This window comes from Lottia gigantea, assembly GCF_000327385.1.
Source record: "Lottia gigantea unplaced genomic scaffold LOTGIsca_45, whole genome shotgun sequence".
NCBI classification, from domain to species: Eukaryota; Metazoa; Mollusca; class Gastropoda; family Lottiidae; genus Lottia; species Lottia gigantea.
The window spans coordinates 14,540-37,878 of record NW_008709577.1 but is presented as its reverse complement, the minus strand read 5'-3'; the positions used below and the strand labels follow the sequence as shown (position 1 = coordinate 37,878).

The 23,339-nt window shown below is 32.1% G+C and overlaps 5 protein-coding genes across 5 annotated transcripts; 3 read left to right on the top strand and 2 right to left on the bottom strand.

The window, feature by feature from the left end:
• Window positions 1-548: 548 nt before the first annotated feature.
• LOTGIDRAFT_164341 (hypothetical protein) lies at window positions 549-5,587 on the bottom strand (the record flags this gene model as incomplete). Its single annotated transcript, XM_009060877.1, has 12 exons — window positions 549-767; window positions 1,280-1,388; window positions 1,794-1,864; window positions 2,041-2,083; window positions 2,274-2,385; window positions 2,660-2,756; window positions 3,201-3,258; window positions 3,403-3,434; window positions 3,975-3,997; window positions 4,328-4,465; window positions 4,845-5,008; window positions 5,361-5,587. 12 exons carry the CDS (start codon window positions 5,585-5,587, stop codon window positions 549-551), a joined length of 1,293 nt encoding a protein of 430 aa, XP_009059125.1.
• Window positions 5,588-6,084: 497 nt separating this feature from the next.
• On the top strand, window positions 6,085-6,339 carry LOTGIDRAFT_124065 (hypothetical protein; the record flags this gene model as incomplete). Its single annotated transcript, XM_009060876.1, has 1 exon — window positions 6,085-6,339. A coding segment is annotated over one exon (255 nt), but the record flags the coding sequence as incomplete, so codon positions are not given.
• A 6,821-nt stretch (window positions 6,340-13,160) lies between these two features.
• On the top strand, window positions 13,161-13,559 carry LOTGIDRAFT_123989 (hypothetical protein; the record flags this gene model as incomplete). Its single annotated transcript, XM_009060875.1, has 1 exon — window positions 13,161-13,559. A coding segment is annotated over one exon (399 nt), but the record flags the coding sequence as incomplete, so codon positions are not given.
• Window positions 13,560-13,724: 165 nt separating this feature from the next.
• On the top strand, window positions 13,725-14,435 carry LOTGIDRAFT_76863 (hypothetical protein; the record flags this gene model as incomplete). The annotated part of the gene is made up of 2 exons (XM_009060863.1): window positions 13,725-13,930; window positions 14,078-14,435. Coding segments are annotated over 2 exons (564 nt in total), but the record flags the coding sequence as incomplete, so codon positions are not given.
• Window positions 14,436-16,894: 2,459 nt separating this feature from the next.
• Window positions 16,895-21,998, bottom strand: LOTGIDRAFT_233877 (hypothetical protein). The gene is made up of 10 exons (XM_009060874.1): window positions 21,915-21,998; window positions 21,457-21,601; window positions 21,131-21,248; window positions 20,812-20,912; window positions 19,552-19,693; window positions 19,284-19,378; window positions 18,928-19,033; window positions 18,008-18,092; window positions 17,622-17,850; window positions 16,895-17,256 (listed from the first exon to the last, which is right to left on the bottom strand). The coding sequence occupies exons 2-10, from the start codon at window positions 21,595-21,597 to the stop codon at window positions 17,149-17,151; spliced, it is 1,125 nt and encodes a 374-aa protein (XP_009059122.1). The 5' UTR covers window positions 21,598-21,601; window positions 21,915-21,998; the 3' UTR covers window positions 16,895-17,148.
• Window positions 21,999-23,339: the final 1,341 nt, after the last annotated feature.

Below are 23,339 nucleotides of genomic sequence, written 5' to 3'. Positions count from 1 at the left end.
AAATATTGAAAAAACCGTAAATCGTAGATTAAGTACAATGTACAATAGAGGCATGAGAGGGTATTCCACAGAAGGTAGGCCTATATATCATACTGATTTCAAACCTTCGGAAAATTAAAAACAGAGAAATCACATGTTGGTACTATAAATTCTTTGATCAGTTAAATGATAAGTATTATTCTTGTGCAAACAAGCGGTTCAATCGTTTCAATTTTTTTTTTATGAATTTAATTGGCTAATATTTCGTGTTACAGTTTAGACAGGATACAATATTCTTTAAAATTAATAAGCAGTAATGAGAGATTCTCGTGAGGTTTTCTTCAGTGAAAGATTCTATTCAAATTTGACACCAGGGCTCCGTGGTTCTATTAATTCCAGATACTGTATTCGCACGATACTTGTAATCAGGTAAGTTTTTTCTACAATTATAAGTATCAAAACTTCAGAAGAGAAATCAGAATATAACAAAAGTAATCCTGTTCCAAGTTAGTATTTCTATTTATGACTTTACAGCAGAATTTGAACAAGAAGATAACAAAGAGATTAATCTAAAAGACTTCTTCTGTATCATCACCAAACCACAATAATCTATCAGTTCTAATATGTCCTGGTTTTAATGTATTGTCTCTAGGTGTTACAGTGATTTGAAATCCAGACCAATCTAATTTCACAGATATATTTTGAATACATTGTTTAGAGATAGTATATGGAGGTAGATTTAATAACTCTAATTTATCTGTATATCTTCCAGTTACTGCTTTATATGCCTGCAAAAACAAAGAAATCATCTATTGTAATGTAATATCAAAATATAATTAAATATCATTAGTTATGAGGAAAAAAGTGAAATGTGGGGTTTCCAGCAGAACGATGGCTCAAAAGTGCAAAGGCAGAAAGATGATCCTGAGATGAATTTTGTCCACCAATAGAATCACGGATCCAAAATAGATAAATGGAACAATAGTCAAGAGGCGACTAATAGAGGGATATTGATTTGAAAAACCTGATCACAGAAGTCCATACTAATGATGTAATATTTATATATTGTGTTATGTAATAAATTTGATAAACCATTATAACTAGATCGCCAGTATAAGTTATCCTATATAGTTATAATTTTCGATATACACAATCTAAATTGCCATAAGAAGTTGGAATCACAAGTATCTTTTTATCTAATCATTACTGATGACCATGCTGCTACAGATACGTGGATCGACCATATAGTTTTACTGTATACGATATTGAATATACATAAATCATTGTTATATAATCCCACCTTTTCGGCTCTAAATAATTCAGATAGAATATTTGTGAGAAGCCAATATTTTGATTGTTGAAATTCTGTACTATTTACTGGAGCTTTTCTAAACTGTAACAGTCCCCATCTGAAATACATTTAACATCAACTGAAACTTCAATAAACAGTTTTGATTATCAAAATTCAGATACTCCATAAGATAATCAAAGGTGATTCGATCTAAAAGTTTACTGTTTTAAGCATGTGGTGATACGTTAAAGGGCAGTTGCCCATAAATATTATTGAATATATGGCAGATTTGGTTGATTTGGTTGTCTTTTAATATTGAGTTCTGATATAAATATAAGCAAACATCATTTTATCAAAAGTTGATCAAAAATGTTTCTGTATATATTGCATTCATTAGGAACTTTGAATGGAATTGTTGCCAGATACATACAGTGTTCGACAGCTATGTAAAGCCATAACATCTATTGTGAGATAATGAATGAAAATGTATTGCGCTATGTTACAGAACTGATAATTAACATACATGTCAGGAAGGTGACTGTTTATTACACCATTAGAATACCACTGCCATAAATCTGTTTTACCACCTACTTTCTGAAAAATCAAAATAAAAAAAAAGATAAATCAATACTTCGTTGAAGTTGTCTCAAATGATCTATACAGCCATTTCATATTATAGATTGGTTTATAATCATGCTTGATAAGAAATTTTTAATATCGTTTTTGATTTCCCTGAAAAAGAGTGTTTGCTATAGAACCCAATTTCTCACCTTCAAATATTTTGAGCCACTGATTTCAACTTCGTGTTCAACCCTGAAATATATTTATCATGGGCTTATTTGAATAAATAACGAATCGACTTTTTTTTATTTCTTTCTGCTATAGTCACGACAACAATTTGGTGATATTTTCTCATACAGCTATCTCTGAGATATAACATCCAAGTACCTTGACTATCTAAAAGCTTTCTGATTTGAAATACAACTATATCCATTCATCTCACCTGACAAAATTAGCCCTCCATATATCTTGATCTGCCGGCATATCAGAACCATGTTTTACTCCAAAAAATAAGGATTTAAATGGTATTGCCATTTCTAACGTCCAGAATGTTGCTGAAACAGGAATTGATATTGATACATAGTAGGTGAGAAGGCGGAATTTTATATACATAGTTTTCGCATAAAAACTTATCATGTAGAATATATGAATCACAAATTCCTTTAAATAAGCACTATGTCATGATAGTAAGCATTTGGTTCGAATTAGCCCATTAATTTCATCAGCAGAACTACCGTTAATCAAAGCTCCTTTCCCAAATATTATAGTAACTACTTTCCAATTTGAGACCATACATCTTCAGATTGTAATAAAATCTTGTGTTCTTACATTGTTTAGAAGCATTATTCACTGAGCCATCTACATAGATAGATCTTTTTACTTCACTTTCCCATATTACTTGTTGTTCACCATCATCTATATAAGGCTAAAATAAAATCGTAAATATTATACTTTTTAATTTTCTAATTCTGTTTTAAATACGAAAAACAACTTCCAGAAATTTCCATTTAGTAGAATCTTTGGAAATTCATTATTTAACTTCAATAACATATCATCGAATACCTTGAAATAAGAATATAGATGAAAATATTCTATGGAATAAAAATGTTTGAAAAAACAAATTTTTGCAAATATTTGCCAACAGTAGCTGAATTGTATGACCAAATATAAAAACAATGATTTAAGTTATCTAAACGAGTGATGAGATAACTTCTTTTTAATCATATTTCGTACATTAATTGTAGTCAGACTTGTTGCAGATGGTTTATTGATGGCGTGTATCTGTCGATATAGGTTTGATCAACAAAAATTTCAAATGATCTGGAAAGAAATCATAACACTCGACCTCGACGATTTCACTTCAACTTACTTTAGTCATCATGATATCAGATACTGTTCCTAGAGAATTGATCACTATTTCTTTATATCTGAAATATTTGAATATAATTAAAATAAAATACACCACAATCCTTGCTTCCACATTAGTGAGAGGACCAATAACAGAAAAAATGCCAAAGTGACTTTAATGATAGTTAATGGAAATATTACAAAAGTTTAAAAAGAAAGCTTACTTGTGATTGTTCTGTTTTGTGTCGATCAAAATCTGAAATCAAAGATAATATTTAAAAGTTGCAAAATGTAGCACGTCTTAGAGTAAGATACATCTTGAGCACGAATTCTGTTTAACCGTATAGTTTGTAAGTATTATTGATAATTGCATAAAAATCCACCCTAGGAACAAAGTTTCAAAATAGTTGTTATAGGGACATGTTCATCATTTTTGGGGGTTAATTTGAGTCTTGAATATGTGTAAATAGTTTTCACAAGTACTAGAAATGTAAAAGAATCGCACAATTCCTTCAAAAATATCTGAAACTAGGAATTATACCTTCTATATCTATACATATTGTTTTCTATATATGGCAGAGTCTCAACACATTGATTTGAAGGCTAAATTCTCGACGGTGAGCTGTGAACAGTATTACTGATTGTCTTAGCTAAAAATATTCCCATTTCTGAAACTAAATTACCGTTGATCAAACGTGGCGAACCTGCCCCATCAAATTATTAATGTCGGACATATACGCGAACACACTGTACTTGAGCTTGATTAAATTAACCACTATTACGGGATGTATCTTACCTGTACACTATTGTCACCATAAACTGAAATTTAAACGATATACAAAATATAATAGGGCCTAATCAGACAGAACCGAATATACAACGGTGTCCGTGAATCCAAATAACAATTAGTATGGTACAGAACTGACTTACACTGCTGTCTAATACAATATTTGTACCTTTGTCGCAGCTAAAGATCTATTGTGCTCAAATTTGCTTTCAAGTTATGCAATATGAGAATGAGAGTCCTAATGTGACAGTAAGAGCTAGGATAAGATTCTTCATTATACTTTTGTTTAATAGCCAGAGCGTGGTGGTAATGATAGACAGGTACGTTATATTTTAATGTAATGTTGTAAACTACATACGTACCAGCCCCATCGTGTTTAGTAATGTTGGCCCAGACTTCATCTTCTTCTAAATAAAATGCTAGATATAGATTAACATCATCATATCTTAACTTCATCTTGGTTTCATATTTTGGCTTAAGGGCATCGAATCCTTTAATATCTGAAAGATTATTTACATGTCTGTGTTTTTACCATATTTATGATAATTCCTAATTAAATTTAGAGTACGGAGCCCCTATGGCGCAATTTTCCATACTTTTATAAACTATTTCGTTTTAACGACATAATTAATTCGTTTAAACAAAATAAGTTATTCGATTAAAAAATGTATTTCGTTTAAACGAAATAAGTAATTCGTTCAAACTATCACGTGACATTAGTTACCACTAATTGACCACCAATTATTACATAGTTTTAAGATGAAACATTCGAACAGGTACTTGTTTTGTAATTACGAAATATTGAGAATTACTTTTAAAGACTAAAGAATCAAAACAGCTTAACTTAATGTCCTTTATAAAAGATATTTAGAGGCATACCAACAAACGATCTGCTCCAAGGAACATCTTTCCAAGCCTGTTCATCAAGTCGACCATCTATTTGAACAGTTTGACTGTTTAGATGATAAACAACGTAAGTTGATGGTACTGGTATGTAACATGATGTAGCTTGACATACATTCGATTCACAATTAGCCAAATATCTGAAGAATAAGTAAATAAATAATATGTGAAACATTTTCTTAAAAAATACACATTTATTTATCGATCTAATATCAATTTTTGTTTGTCATGGCATGTCTAATAGTTCAGAAGACAAATCCTGTCACAAACAAAATCAAAACAGATATGCATTTCGCTAGTAGTTTACTGTAGGCCTTAGTCGTTGTTACCTCAGAGCATGGTAGTAAATCTTTCAACAGAACAAGGGAGACCTGTTTTGAAGTAATTGATTTGCACGGCCGTCTTTAAAACAAATATCGCGTCTGTTACTCTAAGAAGCTGTTTGTAAATAATCCAAGTCAATTGGTCATTAAACTAATCCATTGGACTTACCGGTCAGTCTGTGGATCATTAGTAGTTGATTCTCCACAAGATTCCAAATTGGCAAATGTGAAATTCTGTTTTGGCAGAGGTTCGTGGTGATCGATGGTAGTTTGTGATACTCCCAATGAAGTGACCTGGGGACGAACCAAGTATCCTATTACAAACCCAACGGCTAAAGCAATAGCTGAAATGATTCCACAGATGATGTACACAGAAGATGATTTCTCCACAGCCATGATGAACTGAATGACTAGCCGATTCGAATAGGTAACAGTTAAAGATTAAGTATTAGGTGTTTTTCATTCACGATACTTTAAAATGACCTTTACCATCAAATCTGTTATTTAGAATATGTATGTATTGTTGATATTTTGTGACGGGAAATGTTAACAAACAATCAGTTGTAATTTTGTATGGACACGTTCTGATTGAGACTAGTGTCTAGTTAATACTGAACAGTACAACCCACTCGCGTTTAACCTGAGATTATCATTAAGATGAAAGAAAGTGGTAATCTTAACATCATTTGTTTCTACACAATAGTTTTATTCTTAAGATACAATACACTTAAACATCATGTTGGTGTAGCATATTATGGGTCGACCATGCTCGCATGGTATCTGGAGCTAAGTCATAGCCTATTTGCCATTTGATGACTAGTGTCAAACCCAAACATGTAGTTTGCTGAACTAAACACTTTTGTAACCATAAGACCAATACACCACTCTTTGACTTTGATAATATTCTATATGAGGATATGGCGTATGATAATATTCTATACGAGGATATGGCGTATGATAATATTCTATACGAGGATATGGCGTATGATAATATTCTATACGAGGATATGGCGTATGATAATATTCTATACGAGGATATGGCGTATGATAATATTCTATACGAGGATATGGCGTATGATAATATTCTATACGAGGATATGGCGTATGATAATATTCTATACGAGGATATGGCGTATTTTTTAAGATGATGAAAATAGTTTCAATCGCGTAGTGAAGCTAGATTTGCCATTTGTCACAATGTAGCCATGACTGTCCTTATCCGAAACTTTACAATAACCATTGTAATGCCATCATCAAATACAATTACAATGGGTGTTTGTTAAATTGAAATCTATACATTACGGTATGAAATGACTGAATTTCGCGAACGTTTATGGAATTCTAGTAATTCATCTCATACCATCTTGTATGTTCTTCAACATACAAATAAACACAATGATAAACAATTGATGGATTTATTGCATATTTTTACATTGTTGTTATCATTATTTGTCCATACATTAAATTCTCCTAATATTACATTCAAATTAAACCGTAAAAACCGTTCTGTTTTCTTGGAATTCTTTTTAGTTTTTCATTCATTATTTACATGTCTGTTTTATTTTCAATAATCAATACTAGAAAACTTCCCCTTTACATATATACGCCATATCCTTTGTGCCTTTCAGAACTATTCATTTAGAATGGTGACTTGTTCGTTACATATTAATGGTTTTTCAGTTCATCATTTAGTGTATTGATTGTGATGTCAAGTCAGTTATAATATTGTTCGTTTGGGTTAATGTTAACAAATCTTCTCTAACAAATAAACAAATTCCAAACGGATGTCCTTCTTGTTTGTTCCGTCCGTGAGGCGGAGTTTTCAACCATCACTCCCATCAACCTTCTCTTCAAGTTTAGATCGAAGAAATACGTTGTTGACAGTTCGATTGACCAAACAAGGGTAAATCTGGTTGAAATCTGAAGCTTATCACTCAGCTAGTATTCAGGACCGTTCTGTACAGTGAGCTATCGACTGTTGTTAGCAAGTGTTTCAGTAAGGATTTTTTAAACGGAATTACGAACTGAAAAAGGTGAGTCGGTGAATTATTACTTGTGAATTGCAAATTTATATCGATTGTAAGGCATGGAGACAATAATGTTCGTCAGTTACAAATGTATGTTTGGATTTTCAGAATGTATCAAGAATATTCTTTACGATCAAATTACTGAGATATTGTTCCTTTTCAGCGCCATATTGAAACTTTATAGCAATATAATTTAAGTTTGAAAGATGATTCGATCCATTCGACATAGATTACACATTTTCTTGTCTTACTTTTGAAACTGTAGGCCAGAAACAGATAATTCTATTCTGTATTAAAATATGATCGCTCTTAAGTATATGAGTTCGTCATCGTCGCAGTCCCTGATATAACCGATAACGTTTTCAAAATTAGTCCACAAGCAACAAGTGGTACTTATTTTCAAGTTTATTTCACTCCTAAATCAAATAATTTATTTACTACGCAAAGAGGCTTACCTTCATGTTACGATAAATAAGAGCCGTTCGAGTATGTTACAATTAAATTTGAGCTGCAATCATTGACAATACTGTGGTATTTGTTCTTACTGACTAGAACATTTGTCTTTAACATAGTGTAAATCATTTTAAAATATAGAAAACAATCGTGGGAAGTGAAAAATACGATTGATAGCAATGTTTGGCAGAGGGTTTTTTTTATTGATAATATAATTGAGATGGAGTTTGATAGCTGACTACAGAATCTATAGTTACAACCCTGTCTCGGGTTATATCAACATTACCAAATTAAACATACACAGGTCTTTCTCTTACTGTTCAATACATTTCACACTGTCCAAATTATCCACTAACTTGTTACACATCACTATAAAAACTATTGTTTTCTTGTTTAAATACAACTTAATACGCCCATTTCCACATTCCCAAAATTACTCTTGACGAATCTTTATAACATGAATTCCGATCAGATCGAATAATAAATATCTCGAATGGGTCAAACGTCTTCGATATGATCGTATCGTTTGTTACTTCTTACTAGTGACAGATTCCAAATCAAAATGCAGTCAGAAATTGTATGATATTGCGCAGATGGACAAAATTTCTTTCGGAAATAATATGATTTGATATTTGATAAAGTCTAGCTTATTATTGAATCGGATAAAAGTTTTATTTTTACTCGATCACTGGATTGGAAGAAGTGACAGGGGAAGTAGAAACTGTAAATAGAGAAATTCGGAGGAGAGACAAAGATTCATGGCAAAGAAGAATGAGGACAGAAAGTAATGAAAGAAGGAGATAGAGTACAAGATTTAAAGTGGCAGAGGGGAAGGGAAGTTGCGAGGAAGAACAACTACAACAGAGTGAAGAAATAGGGGTAAGAAGAGAGCAAGGAGATTTAGATAATCATGGAGAAACCTATAAGAATTTTACGGAATTTCAGTATAAAGTTACCGAATATATTAACATTTGTCTATTTGTCTTTGGGTATTCTGTTCTATTGAACGATACTCATTGTACCTCCGGGAAATGCTTCGAAATTCAGTGCTGCGATATCTTATAACGTATCACCGTACTCCAACTTTCACTCGGATTGATAATGTCATAAACTTACGGCTGAAGTAGTCTCAGTGGTCAAATAAAATTGCAGAGAATTGCTTCCCTTGAAGTAAAACACATATAAAACATTACTATTTAAGGTGACGCATTGTATTGAAATTTAGTATAAATTATCCGGACTGTAGACTCCAGATCGATCTCACCAATGGCGTCTAACATAACATAATAAAAGTAATGAATTAAATCGAGTGTTGTAATAATTCTCATAAAAAATATACAATTAAATTTGATTTTCAGATGGTCGTGATATATTTGATTTTTGCTAATAATATAAATTTATCGTAAAAATGGGGTTATTTTGACTCACTAATCGCAATGCGATACCGCTTAAAGTGGAAGAAAAAATTGAAAATTGATGTACCATATAACTCGACTACAAAACACACACTTGTCCTCAAAATAACTCCACGAATTTCATCCTTGATCTTTCAGAAACGAGTCCAAAATCAACCTGTTATATTTACAAATCTTCATGAAAAATGTTCATTTAATCTTTTGATCTGCTCAGAAAACAACTCACAAAAGACTCTCAGCTTGAACCATGAACAATTGTTTTAATCTTCTCGGTATTCAATCTATTTGATCTCCAAACAAACACTTACTTTGACTAATAAGACTTGGAATTCTTGCAAAGCTATTGACCGCCATTTCTACGCATTGCTGTAAACTGATGATTGTGAGATGAACAGAGTAGATATAATTGTGTCATTGGAATATTTTGAAGTAAATTATTAACAGGTATGTTGGGTGAATGAGAATGATCGTTTTTAAAGATATATTTAACCATTTGGAATATGTCATCAAACATGTTTTTGATATTTTCTTCGAGCTGTAATGTAATGAAATATGACAAGCTGAAAATTGTCTTAGGTGCCAAACTCAAGAATCAAACAAGCTGGAATAAAATAAAGATCCGAGACACCATAAAGAATCGAGTTCAACACTACGAATCTTAGACAGCATCGTGAATAGCTTCCCTCATTAAAAACGGGGAAATGAAATATGATTCGTTTAAAGTTGGATCTTCAGCATTTGGAAATAAAGGGAACAATAAATATAAAGGAACCAGATAATGCCCCAGGTTATCATCAGTACATGTATCAGTACAATTAAGACATTGTATATCTGGTAATTCGATATAATGTGCACTTTAATAATCAGTATTCGGGACAGTGGGAAAAGAACTTGCGACGTCTGTTCTAGAATTTGTTGTGTTGACCAATACGAAGTCAACATTACACAGACAAATAACCCACATAAAATATGTTCAACAACGTAATCTGAACATTGATTAATCTCCCTTCTTAATCCACGTAATCCTTAAAGGATTTTTTTTATTTACTGGTAAAATATAAACAAGTGAAAACATGTCAATTGTCAAGCAAGTTAATCCATAGAAATTCAACGATTTCCAAAATTCTAGTTTAAAAACACATAAGCTCAATATCAATATGGACGTTTTATAATGAGAACAAATTCTTCCTATATCTGACTTCAACCAAAGTAATCACTTGTCTCACATACTGTTTTTGGTTATAACAAGATAAGTTTACTACTTCTTTGAAAGTTTACTACTTCTTTGAAATGAGGCCAAAGGGTTTTTATCTGAAAGTATGTCTGAAAAATTTTGAATGAACTTTTATATTCCGTCATTTGGATCTTTGTCTATTTTGATCCTGTTCTGTGTTATATTTTATATCTTACGAGATTTCGTTCAGTTGCGTTTTGCTTTACATGTCTTACTTTAATCTTCTTCTTCCAATCCAGTACATGACCTTCTATGAGGTATTGTCGTACTAAGGTGAAAATTGTACAAGGTCGTAACCAATTTATCTGTATTTTATAAAGATCCATTGTCATGTGTCTCAATGTCACTCACATGCAAAATAGTCAATGCTCATATATTTCTTCCGAACTTCAAAAGCTCTCAAGTATACAGATGATATCATGCTCAATATATATCATTTGCTTATTTCAGCCTATATTAGTCTAATCTACTTCACGTTAATCTCTTTGATTTTATTTTAAATTGTTCTTGCTGCTCTCTTTGAAGGTTGATCGACCTCCTTTGTCTATTACAAGATTGATAGATCTCACAGATGTTAATTAGACAATTGTATCTGCTGTAAGTCTGTGTGATCCCATAATATTTATTGTCTGTTCCATCATGTCAATTTGTTCAGTTGTCCTTACAGATGTCCCAGTCTTTACAATCTCACAAATCTCAACGATTATCATGTAAATAGATGTACATTATTGCTTGTACCTATAAATAATTATTTTATTTGTTAATTTCAGATATAGTATTTTGACTATGAAGTAAATCAAAATTAACTAAACAACTCAGATGGTAAGTATCGAAAGCTTTTTTTTCCAAAAGGTTAAAGTGAATGTATGAGGTACTTATTTATATCGCTTCTTCGTCATTAAATTCAACATTATGAATACAGAAGTGTGAGTTCGTCATTCCAGCTTCATCCTCAATCCATAAAAATTTATGTAGCACAGATAGCTTACAAAGGTTTTTTTCACAGAGGTTACATTCTTAATGTTTGGAAGGAATATCTGTTTTTGTTTGACCTTTGAACACCAAGAAGAGTATGGTTGTTGCAGCACACGTGATGGTGTGTTGATGATATTGCTGGAAAGAAGCGAACTATCATTTCATTAACAAACATACATCTATACAAACAGTATAAATGGATGATAATAGTAGAAATCACGTTGGAGGTATATTCTATGTTTATTGGAAGCTGTGTGTGGTGTTTTTATATTGGTTACACGATCGATTTTAATTTCAGGAAAGCTTCTAATTCAGAATAATTTTCTTACAACTGGTTTGTTATAAATATAACGAAAAAAAGGTAACATATTTATATTAGAGTGCATGAAAAGTTCAGGATTACAGATGGTTGGACCATTTATATTGATGATAAAAATCAAATGTTCTTTATCATTTTTTTAAACCTAAAAGATTCACCAAAACTAAAGACATTATATAGGACTGCCTATAATTATAATAATTTTCATTGTTTCATATTGTTTATTTGTTGTTTTGATGGGGTTATAGTTTGATGGAAATGTAATGCTCATGAAATGCAATCATAATGGTATAGGTATTTATTTCGTCCACACTCAAATTGCTTTTTGGTTTAGTAGCCTCTCAACTATTTCCAATATGGTTATGGATCAATTTAGTTTATTGAAAGAGAATTATTTTGATCACCTTCCATAAGCATCAGTGCTGCTAAAATCAATGATATATCTACGGATCCTAGAACTGTATCACTATCACCGATATCAAGACAAGAGCAGGGTAACTTGAGGCTGATGCCTCAATGACAGCTTTTTTGGTTAAAATCAGTTTAAAATACCAATCTCTGTAATATTCCCTGTCAAGCAATATAATGTCAAAAGTAAATACTTTATTGCTTCTATTTCATGGACTAATGCCCAATGAAGACGAAATTTTCAGCAAAAAACAATTTGCTGAAATGGTGGCTATATTGAGCATGTGATTATATTTATGACTATTGGTATTATATATTTTTACTATAGTTTTTTAAAAAGCTGTTCAGCCTATACAGCTAGAATTTGGTGAGCAGATATATCTGCTATATCCTAAATGTATTAGGTCAAAATAGCTTTGATACTTTATGAAAAATCCCGAATTGTTTTCTGAGCAACCCTTTAGCATCCCTTTAGCTTTGGTGCTTGATTTCCTCCGTACATATTTACCTAGGCATGTTTATTAATTTAATTGTTATGCTATTAGGTGTTTTGTAGATTGATATCCTAGGTATGGGTAACGTGAGTATACAATATTTGCTTTCATCGTGGTATTTGATAAAACACTTAAATATCGATTGTTTAAATGTGACGACAGCTTTTAATATCATTAGATTGTATTAAGATATTTGGCTAGTTCAGTGAGATGTGGTGATTGATACAAAACTCAATATAAACATATTTGTCATGTCAGTTAACTCATTCTTCTAATCTTTTTCAGACATGAATCTTCTAGTGGTTGTTGTGTTGTTCTTCTCTGTTTCCATTATAACTGGTCGAGAGCAAGGATTTGTATACTGTCCAGCTTACCCGTGCCTCTGTGAACCTCGGAATGGAGAACTTGTTATAAATTGTAAATATCTATATCTGACTGAACTACCCAAGTTCTTATCATTTGATGGACGTGTACGTGAATTGTCTTTGCGGAAAAACAGTATCAGATCTTTGCCTTACGGAGCGTTTCAGGGTCTGAACGTGGAAGTGATAGACCTTACTGAAAATATTGTTACTAAAGTCCACGAAAAAGCTTTTCTTGGATTAGAAGAAACTTTAGAAGAGCTTCATATTCAAGTGTATGCTATGCAGGACTTGCCTATCAAAGCTCTGGAAAACTTGAAGAAATTGAGAGTGTTAAGAATAATCGGATGTCGAGTTCCGAAATTGAAGAGTGATACATTTTCTGGATTAACCCACATAGTAGAGTTACATCTTATATCTTGTCGTATTGGTCATATCGAACCAGGAGGGATCGCTTTATTACGTAATCTTCAGATACTTAACATGGCAGGCAACCAACTTCGATACCAACATCTAAGAGAAGTAGCTAAACTCGTTGAATTAAGAAAACTTATTTTATCTCAAAATCAAATTCAGGTCCTGGGAAGTAACGTATTCGACAAACTTCTTCATTTGCGTCATATTGATATACAAGGAAATCAAATACAGAGTATCGACAAAAACGCTTTTCAAAATCTCGAATTTTCTTTAGAATTTCTTGATCTATCCAAAAATACACTTCAGGATAATGCTTTAATCTCAATCCGACTATTAAAAAATTTACGTGAATTGATTTTAAGTGACAATAAAATAACTAACTTGCCTGATAACGGATTTGAAAAGCTCGAATTAATCTCTAAACTAGATCTTGAAAGAAACAAAATTAACAAACTTCGCAAAAAATCACTCAAAGGCACAGAAAAATTCTTGCAAGTTTTAAAGCTAAGTGGTAATCCTTTAAAATCGATAGAAAATGGTACGTTCGCTAAACATGAATCAATAAAACAATTGTATTTAGATGACACCAACTTAGGTGAAAATATACAAAAAGCCAGTCTACATGGTTTAGAAAAGTCGTTAAATATATTAAGCATTAAAAACAGCAATCTTGCTTCTCCGGATCTCCGCGCTTTTCAAAATCTTGAAAATATAAAAAGTTTGACCCTTGCCGATAATAATATTAAACAGATACCAAAGGATGCTTTTCAGAATGCACGTAGAATAAGACAAATAGATTTATCATTGAACAAAATCAGTCTAATTGAAAACGAAGCTTTCCGAGGTTTAGAGATTACATTCCAGTCTATAGACATATCGTCAAACCAAATTAGCACCATGTCTAAATGTATATTTGAAAGGTTTCCTCATTTGAACGGCATGCGTCTAGGAAACAACCCACTTCAGTGTGACTGTAGATTGGTCTGGTTATATAATTGGCTTAAGCTTCATCATCCCGATTTCTCCAGATCTATGTTAGATTGGGTCTGTGCTGGTCCAGCACATATCAAACAAAAACCTTTCCGTTTACTGCAACTTAATGATTTTGGCTGTACTAATCGAACAGAAAACGAGACGTGCGAATGGACGATAGATCCTATTGCCAATCCTTTAAATCCTCGAGTTTTGGAAGTTGTTCCCTCCCCTCTTCTGCCGGTCGATATGATGGGTACCAAGGTCAATGTAAATCTACATGCTACACCTAGAAATGTTATCATTGTCACATGGAACTGTTCCAGTAATCATGAAATTGGAGGCTATAGAGTATCATTAAGGAAGGTCAACAGCAGTCTGGAAGAACGAGATGTAACCATAACCTCTGAGATTAATCGACAGTTATTTGCTAATATTGATTCTGATAGTCAATACGAAGTTTGTGTTTTAGTCCTCTCTACAAACGTTGTTCCTATGGGAAGAGACTGCCAAAACATCATTACTAAAATTAAAAATTCCACAGCGCTCGACCATTCTAAACCATTTCAAAATTCCAACTTCATCACCTTGTTGTGGGCTTATACTTTAGGAAGTTTGGCTGCGACTGGAGTATTTGTTATGGTTGCTATTTGTGTTCTGAAAAAAAGAAAACAGCTACAAAAAGCGAAACCGTTCAAGCCAGGATATCCGGCATGGGCTGGGATGCTCTATGGTCGACCGGAGCATGGGAGCCAAGGACCTCCTTCATGTTATTTTTCTTCTAATTCAACGGGGTTTGACGAATTTGAAACGAATCAAGATTGCTTCAATAACCATGGACGATGTAGCACCGTGAGCACGTTTCGACGTCATTTACCCGCCAATTACATAGTGACTTCAGCAGACTTAAATGATGATTTTTATTTTCACTTTTGACACTGTGTAGATGTAAATAGTGTTCATAATTAGGAATGTGTGATAGAATGTATTACAATGATCAGCATAGGGTTGAATCTGATCTCTTATTTTGAGTGTTCCATATTCTGGTTTCACATATCGGGTAAGTCATTGGATTCTCAGAAGCCATAACAGTGTCACTGCACAAGGTAGTTTTTCATTTTCTAATATTTCAGAGCCTTAATATGCTTTGACGATGTATATTTTTACTTTCGCTTTATCGAAAGGTGAAAATTTTATTTTGGAATGTTCTTATGGAATGCTTTATTTTTGGAATCGAACAATCTGTTCCAGGCTTGATTTGATGTTGTACATGATAAGAAAGTTTAACTTTAAAAATGGCTTCGATAAGATTAAGATGTCTTTAACGGCCTAACACTTTCAATAACTTAGTCATATCAAGGTCATTTTAAATTTTGACTTGTGCACTTTATATATTTTTGCATTTTGAAACTTAGATGTGAAATTTTAATTCATATAGATATTATGGGGTTCGTTGTACATTGTATCCTCTAGTTTAAACCTACTCTTTAGATTTTCCTTTTAGTTTCCCTTCATGTAATTTCATGAACAACTCTATTCGAATTAATGACTTGATTAACAGGGATTCTCAACGTATTGGTAAAATGTAAGTATATCAGCATATATTGAGAATTTTTGTCTAAAAGTCGTATTTTGCAATGGATTTGGTCATTTGGGATATTGTTTCTGCAATAAACATGTTGTTCTGCACTGACCACAACGCTTGTATGGAGCCACACTTACTATGCTACACTGTTGGCTTAACAGGGTTCAATTAATAAATTTCGTGTATTAACTAATACTAATATAAAAGGTTCGGGCACGTGGACAAACGGTGTCTTTAAAGCCAATTCACGGTATCAGATATGAATTTGGAATATGAATTTGGATAGTCAGTTTTGACGTTTTTCTTCGGTCAAAATGTAAGAACAACAAGTTCCTGCTTTATTTTGGGTTAATACTTTAATGTCGTTATGTAAGTTGGTCCAGTTTAATATTGTAAGTACTTGTAAAATTAATCATGGTATTGAAAAGTTGAGGGAAGGGGTTTATATTAAAGGAAAGGTAATGTATGAAATATTATAGAACTCTGAAACGAATGTCAGTTCTGCGGCCAACAACAAACCTCAGGACTGTACATCTGTTCCGCGCTGGTAAGTGATTTCAACTGTGTATAAGTACATTTAACAGACTAAGGAGCGTCTGAAAAGCTCTTGAAACGTAGAATTCCATCGAGACAATAATCATTACAGATCAACCCTGTGATTTCTGGCTCGGGTGACCAAAATGAAAATAAACTACTATTATAGCTGTTAAACCATAATATGTATATAGTGTACACAATTAATGTATTTCAATTATTTGTGCTTTATTTATTTTGTTCACTATTTCCTATTTCCTGTTCGGTGTGGTGATATGTTTATTATAACTCTTTTGAAAATTGAACATTTTGTAATTAGAAATATTTTTTGTACTACAATTATAATTCTTAAAAATCATGGTGTGTTGCTTTCCATAGAAGGAGTATCGGTATATTTCTATATTTCGAATTTGACATTTTATTTCCGGTTTTAAACATTTGGTAGTCTCTTTAACTATGTGGATGCATGACAACTCTAATGTCAAAGATTTAAGAATTTCTTAATCACACCAGTTAAACCTTTAATTCAACATATACAAATAACATATCAAAATTGTAACAGATTTGGAATATTAGAGAAATGGGCTAAAAACTGTTCTGTTACCTTGTGCTATTTTTTGAAACGTGAAACGAAGGTAACGTGAATCTAAGATATTATCTAAGATAATATTGAAATTATCAAAATATGAAGGACACATGTAATGATAACATGTGTAAGATAGTAAAAAAGAGGTTACATTTACGAAGGTCATACTATATTTATCACGCCTCTGTTAACATTTTCTCTGTATGTCTGTTCATATGAATCAAATCCCATTTCTTCATCCATGGACCAGTTATTGTTGTATCAAATTCTTTATCAATGTCTTCCTTCAAGTAAGAATATGATTTAAGAGTGCAGTAAAAAAAAGGCAGGATAGATGTTGGTTATATTCGGAATGGGAATCTCAAAGACAGTCGCAAAGCTAACCTTGACTCAATCGTGAAGGAAAGAGTCTATAGTCTTTTAGGACATAAAATAAAATACCCCAAATTGCGCAACTCGTTATACAAATAACGAAGCATTAATGTTTTTATGAGGATAGCAACTTTTGCTAAATCTCTTAAGAGTTTCGCGGATTATCAATGCCAATAATCAACTGATTTGACTCGATTTGTGACTTTGACTTATGAACATTAGTAGAGAATTCTCCTCTGAAACATAAAATCAAGATTTAATTATCTAAAACGCTTACGTCCCAGTTCGCATCACCAGTTATCTCAGGCATGTCAACCTCTACCATTTTCTTTGCCAAACCTTTATAATCCACATTATTCCACGAGTCCCAGTCAACTTTTAAATTTGGATATTTTGGTGATCGTAATAGCAAGCTCTCTTTAATACCATAAAATCCAGCAGGGTAATTTGGATTTTGCCATCGTAAATCAACACTCCATCTGATATCATTAGATAAATTTGATAAACTGAAAACAAAATACAAAATGTGGAACTTACATTCCATTGGAACTAGAGACTAATACGGTCATCCCAGTAACATTTAAAATGTGGATTTGGACAATATTGTTTGTACTTTCATTTTTGATTTTTTTGATTTTTGGGAACTCCAATAATGTTTTTTACCTTCTATGTGGTATGACGTTATTAATAAGGAGCATACCACCATACGGCACAGGGCATGTTCTTACATCTCTTTTAACATCTACATCTGTATCATAAAACAAAGAAATATATTTATACACCAAATAATCAACAAACGCAGTATTTGAATTGAAAATGGTCACCGATTTATTAATAAGGACACCAATATGATACATAAGTAAATGTTCAAATACCATAATTACTATATTGTAAAACTGAATGATAATGACAATAATGATAAAATTAATTTTCCGCGGTGACAATAAAACAAGAATGTAATATTTAACAAATACAATTTTATATATAATTATCTTAATTTAATGTATCTATCAAATTCATTAATTAAAAGACCTAGACGATAAATTGTGTAAACATGAAAATGGAACTATAGGAAACATCAAATTTGTAAAGAACCAACTGAACAATAATTTTGCAAACAAATTATTGACAAATAATAATTTGAGTTTTCTGCCTTAAGTGGGGATTTGCAAGATTTCGCCATCTGACCCGTAAATAACAAACTATTGGTGCCATAGGGTGGGATGGTGGGTTTTCTATTAAATAAATTTTCTATTAACTTCCAGAATGCTCACTATCGACGATAACGTCCAAACTAGGCACACTAGGCACAACCTTAATATTGTATTTGACATGATGATAGGCTGACACAACATGTGATTAACCTTAGACTAATGAATATGCATGAATAGTATAACTGTTTGTTGATATTTACCGTATAAATCCAGTTATGTATGAATCCATAACTTTTATTATAGATATTTTATTAGAAAGATAAGTATACATAGGTATTTTATGATATTTTAATACATCAATCTTATGCCGCTTGTATATTCCTAATGCAAATATACAGATTGGAAATATAATATATAGACAAAACATACCGAGTTTGTTCTCCATCTCATCTTCAAATAACATAACATACCATGTACCACCATAACAACATTGATGATCAGCTACTTTACCAGTTTTATGACCTTTTTCTACTACCTGTTACCACAGTTATTGCATAATATATTAAATACATAGAGAAGAAGAAAATGAATAAAGCAACTTTTTGTATGGAAAGTCAAGCAACCTGAAGGAAAATATACCATATATAATTTTCAAAGAAGTTTAGTCAGATATACATATAGTAGAATCTATGTTGATCCTTGTGAACATATAAATTATACATAAATTGTCAAAGAATTGAATATTGTCTTTGGTATAGATAAAAAAAAAAAACACCAACTTTTACCTGCATACAACCGTTCTCAGGTGTAGCATCTAAAAATGGTATCCATGCTGTAGCTTGCATAACTTTATATGAGGAATTATCTAGGTATCCAACATCTGTAAAAGTCCAGTTGAAGTTTCAAAGTTTACTTTAATAAACATTGCAGAACACTGTTTCCAGATGCATTCAATGTCGAATTATTTTGTTCTACACCAAAGACTAAAACGCATCACAGACATTGGGCAGTTGAAAATAGTATGTTATATATTAACCGTAAAAGCTTCTTTACCTTGATGCCAAGGAACAGTAGTGGCTTCATTTTGAGGAGTTTTAGTTCTCAGATTCCAAACAGGATGAGCAGCTATTTCTGGTCCTATCAACTGCTCTACGGCATTCAATAACGGTTCATATGCCCAAATGTTTTTAAAAGGCTGAAAAATATGCGCTTTGTTTTAATTTTGCTAACACATAGACATATTCAAAATGAGATTTTTAGATTTACGGAAAACGTGACTCCCTACATTGAAATTCAGATTTTTGGTACCTTACCTTGCAGACATAAATAAATATATTATGGATCAAATTGCTCAATATAGTCATTTTGGTGACAGTGACAGTGACAAAGTACCTTCTCATCGATATCACACAAATGTCGATAGACTATTCAATATGCAGCTATTCAAGTATGTCACTAAAAATATTTCAATATTTTTCTATCACTCTACAATTGATGTATTGAACACTACTTTAACAGTGAAATTTTTTTGTTTAAGTAAGTTTATTTGATTTTGATTCATTGCAATCAGCATTTACATGTACAATACAATATATATTGCTATAGCATAAGTTATATAACAATGAAAGGTGCGCAGAATTAACAAACAGATTTGTAGAATATCTAGAATTGTGCAGCATATCATAATGGGAGAAACAGATTCAACACTAAATTATATAGATACATATTATATACAAATTATATACAAGAATAGATGACTATAACTTCTTAAGATATTGTTTTCGTTTTTGCATGAATAGTATATATATCTTGACAGATTTATGATAATAGTTTCAGAATTTGTTTTTATACGCCCACATGAATATGTGGTCGTATATTGTCGTCGACCCTGTCCGTCGGCCCATCCGTCGACATTTCTTGTGAGCACTATAGAGACTACAGTTTTCATCTGATTTTGATAAAACTTGGTGTGATGCTTTAAATTGATTGATAAATAACTGGCATATATATCATATATAATTGAATTCAATCTAATAAAATTTCTTCAATATGAGAAAATTCCTACTTTAGTCAATAAAGACTGTTTTATCATTTCTGACAGCTGCCAGTGGGCGTATGTTACCTTGCCTCGCATGCTATCTTTCATAATACTTTGGAATTTATAAATTGATGGCCAACTCCAACAATATCTTGGGAAGTACTTTATTCTTATAACTCTATAAGCTGGACAGAATGAAATTCATTTTCTTTCATATTGGTGTTAACAACAGCCGCAGATTCTATCATCTCTATTGATTATTAATTTTCTTTTACCTTAAAACTAGTTGAAGATTTGTGAAGAAGTATATTAGCACCAGGAAATTCTTCTTCTATTTTAGTCAGTCTTTGAAATAATCCTACGTCAGTGTACAGATCTACAAAAATTAGGTACCATTCATGCATTATGTTAAAATGGTTGAAAATGTAACGTTAGGATATCATCAAATATACATTCATTCATTCAATATATACTTCCATCATGCTTAGAAATACTACTTGGTATGACATCTATTCAACAGTAGTCTCAAGTTTGTCGAAGAAAAAGATAAACAAGAGAATTTCTATATTCCCGCTAAAGTGTTTCACTACTCACTTTTTATCTTCCCAGCTTTATATAGTTTCTGAGCCAAATCATCTACTAATACTTCAATACCTTTCTTTGTTTCTTCTAGGAGTTCCTTTGGGAAATAATCTTCAACAACCACATATCCCTAAAATATATAATGGGTACAGTAAAGGCCGTCTTTAATTCCATCTGCCGTAAAAATGAGTTCAACGTCAGAACATATACTGTGCAGAAGAGCCATTTAGAGCAAGGCATATTATATTGTGTCTCTGTATTTTGCCCGAGCTAGTAAGCTATGAATAGTGCTAGGCATTGATAAAAAGTTTGGTTACCATAACACATGAGGTACCTACCTTTTCAAAAAACTGTTTAACAATATTCTCTGGAAGTTGACCATGTTTCTTCTCTGTTGGTTGTGGAATCATTTTGTTGAAGATCTCAGGGTAAGCCTCATCAGTATGTCCTGGGAGACTCTTTTTGTCTTCGGTAGCCATGGTTCTAACAGAGATTGTAGTGGTTTAGATGATGTGGACAGTGAAACTAATAATGTTATATTCAAATCAAATGCTCAATAATTTGATTAACTTCAAGGTAAAATATAATCTTATCTCAAATAATAAGATATTAAGCTATTTGAATGTGATGAGTAATATAATAGGGTAATATAATAGTGCATTCAATTCGAATGAATACGTAGTTTATTTTATGTAACAGCTACATGTATATTATGTCCTCATGAAATATACAGAGGATCTTAGAGTGCTTATGCCATATCAAATTTATGAAATGAGTTACCAAAATGCAATATTACCCGAGTCTTGACGAGTGAAAGATTCTATTTATCACACAACTATCAATAAATGCATATTTTCCTTAAATTCCTTGAACTGTTTCTATATAGGGCATTGACTTTGGCGTAAGCCTTTTTACACCTTTCTATATAATGTCATTGTGCGATGTTACAAAAAGATCTTTTTAAACAGGATCATGTGATTACTAAATTGAAACTTGGTGTCACAGTTATGTTATCCGGAGGAATTCTTGCTCTATACCTTCAATTTTCAACTTCAATGAGTGGTAAACTTCAATGGATGGCATGTTGTTTGTTTACACCGCGCATAGATAAAGGACCTAATTTGCATAGTTATATACTTGCCCGTCCGTTTACTCACTCGAGCTTATTCGTGCCTGGCCTAAGAGCGTTATGTTGATCATGCTTAATGTCACGTATTTAACGGATGATATAATGACATTAGGGGAAAGTGTCATGGTCAATGCAAACATGGCCCACGTTATGGATACCAATCGTAAATATCGGGTTATATCAGCAGTAGTTATATTGCTGAATGAATTTGAATTTTTAATTTGTATATTTGAACAATTTCAAGAGCATAAACATGGAACGTTTTGGAAGAATGGAATAACTATATTTCTTTTGTTAAAATTACGCAATAATATTTGGTTAGTGTGACATAATGTAGCCTAATATAAATAATCCATTTAGTATTTGTATCGATTATCGGCGGATCTATAGACCTACGCACGCACGCACAGTGTACAAAACCTGTTTCATTCAGCTATACAGTATAATCAATTAATAATTGCTTTCTATTTTTATAATTAGAACTCTATCAGGCGCGCGTCAGCTCCAGTGAGTGTGAGTAAACGAACAAGCCACTTGTGTGTCCTGAGTATTTATGTTTTAATGCGTGATAAATATAGATATATTAAATTATCACAAATTCCCAAAAAGGGGAAAACAATTAAAACTATATTATTGTATAACAGGACAATAATATAGTATAGATATATCATTATGATGACGTCCAAGTCTAAACAGCAAAAGGCATTAGAGCGCGGCATTGTAATATAGATTCGTTCAATATGTATTGCATATATATAGTGGTGTATTGAAACGAGTCTCAATGAAAGCACTGGCCTAGGTCACAGAGCAATAGATAAGTCTATTAATTATGTGAAAATTAGTTAGTCATTAGTATGATTTTAGTTGAAAAGACACACACACAAATATACACTGCATGTTATATAATATACTGTATATAGCCATGGCACCAGTCCTGAAATAAGTATTCCCTGAAATCTAACTTAGAAATCGATTAATTTATTGATAGAACATGATACATTTATATGAAGAAATCTATGCTCCTAGGATGAATGGACATTGTTCAATGGTTCAAGTCTACCGTGAAAGAGGAAATGGCTAAGATTTTGATTT

Coding starts and splice junctions, on each gene's coding strand:
- LOTGIDRAFT_233877 (XM_009060874.1), bottom strand. CDS start 21,597: ATGGCTACCGAAGACAAAAAGAGTCTCCCAGGACATACTGATGAGGCT. Junction 19,694..20,811: donor AATCTTCAACTAGTTTTAAG/GTAAAAGAAAAT, acceptor CATATTTTTCAG/CCTTTTAAAAACATTTGGGC. Junction 18,093..18,927: donor TGAGATGGAGAACAAACTCG/GTATGTTTTGTC, acceptor TTTATGATACAG/ATGTAGATGTTAAAAGAGAT.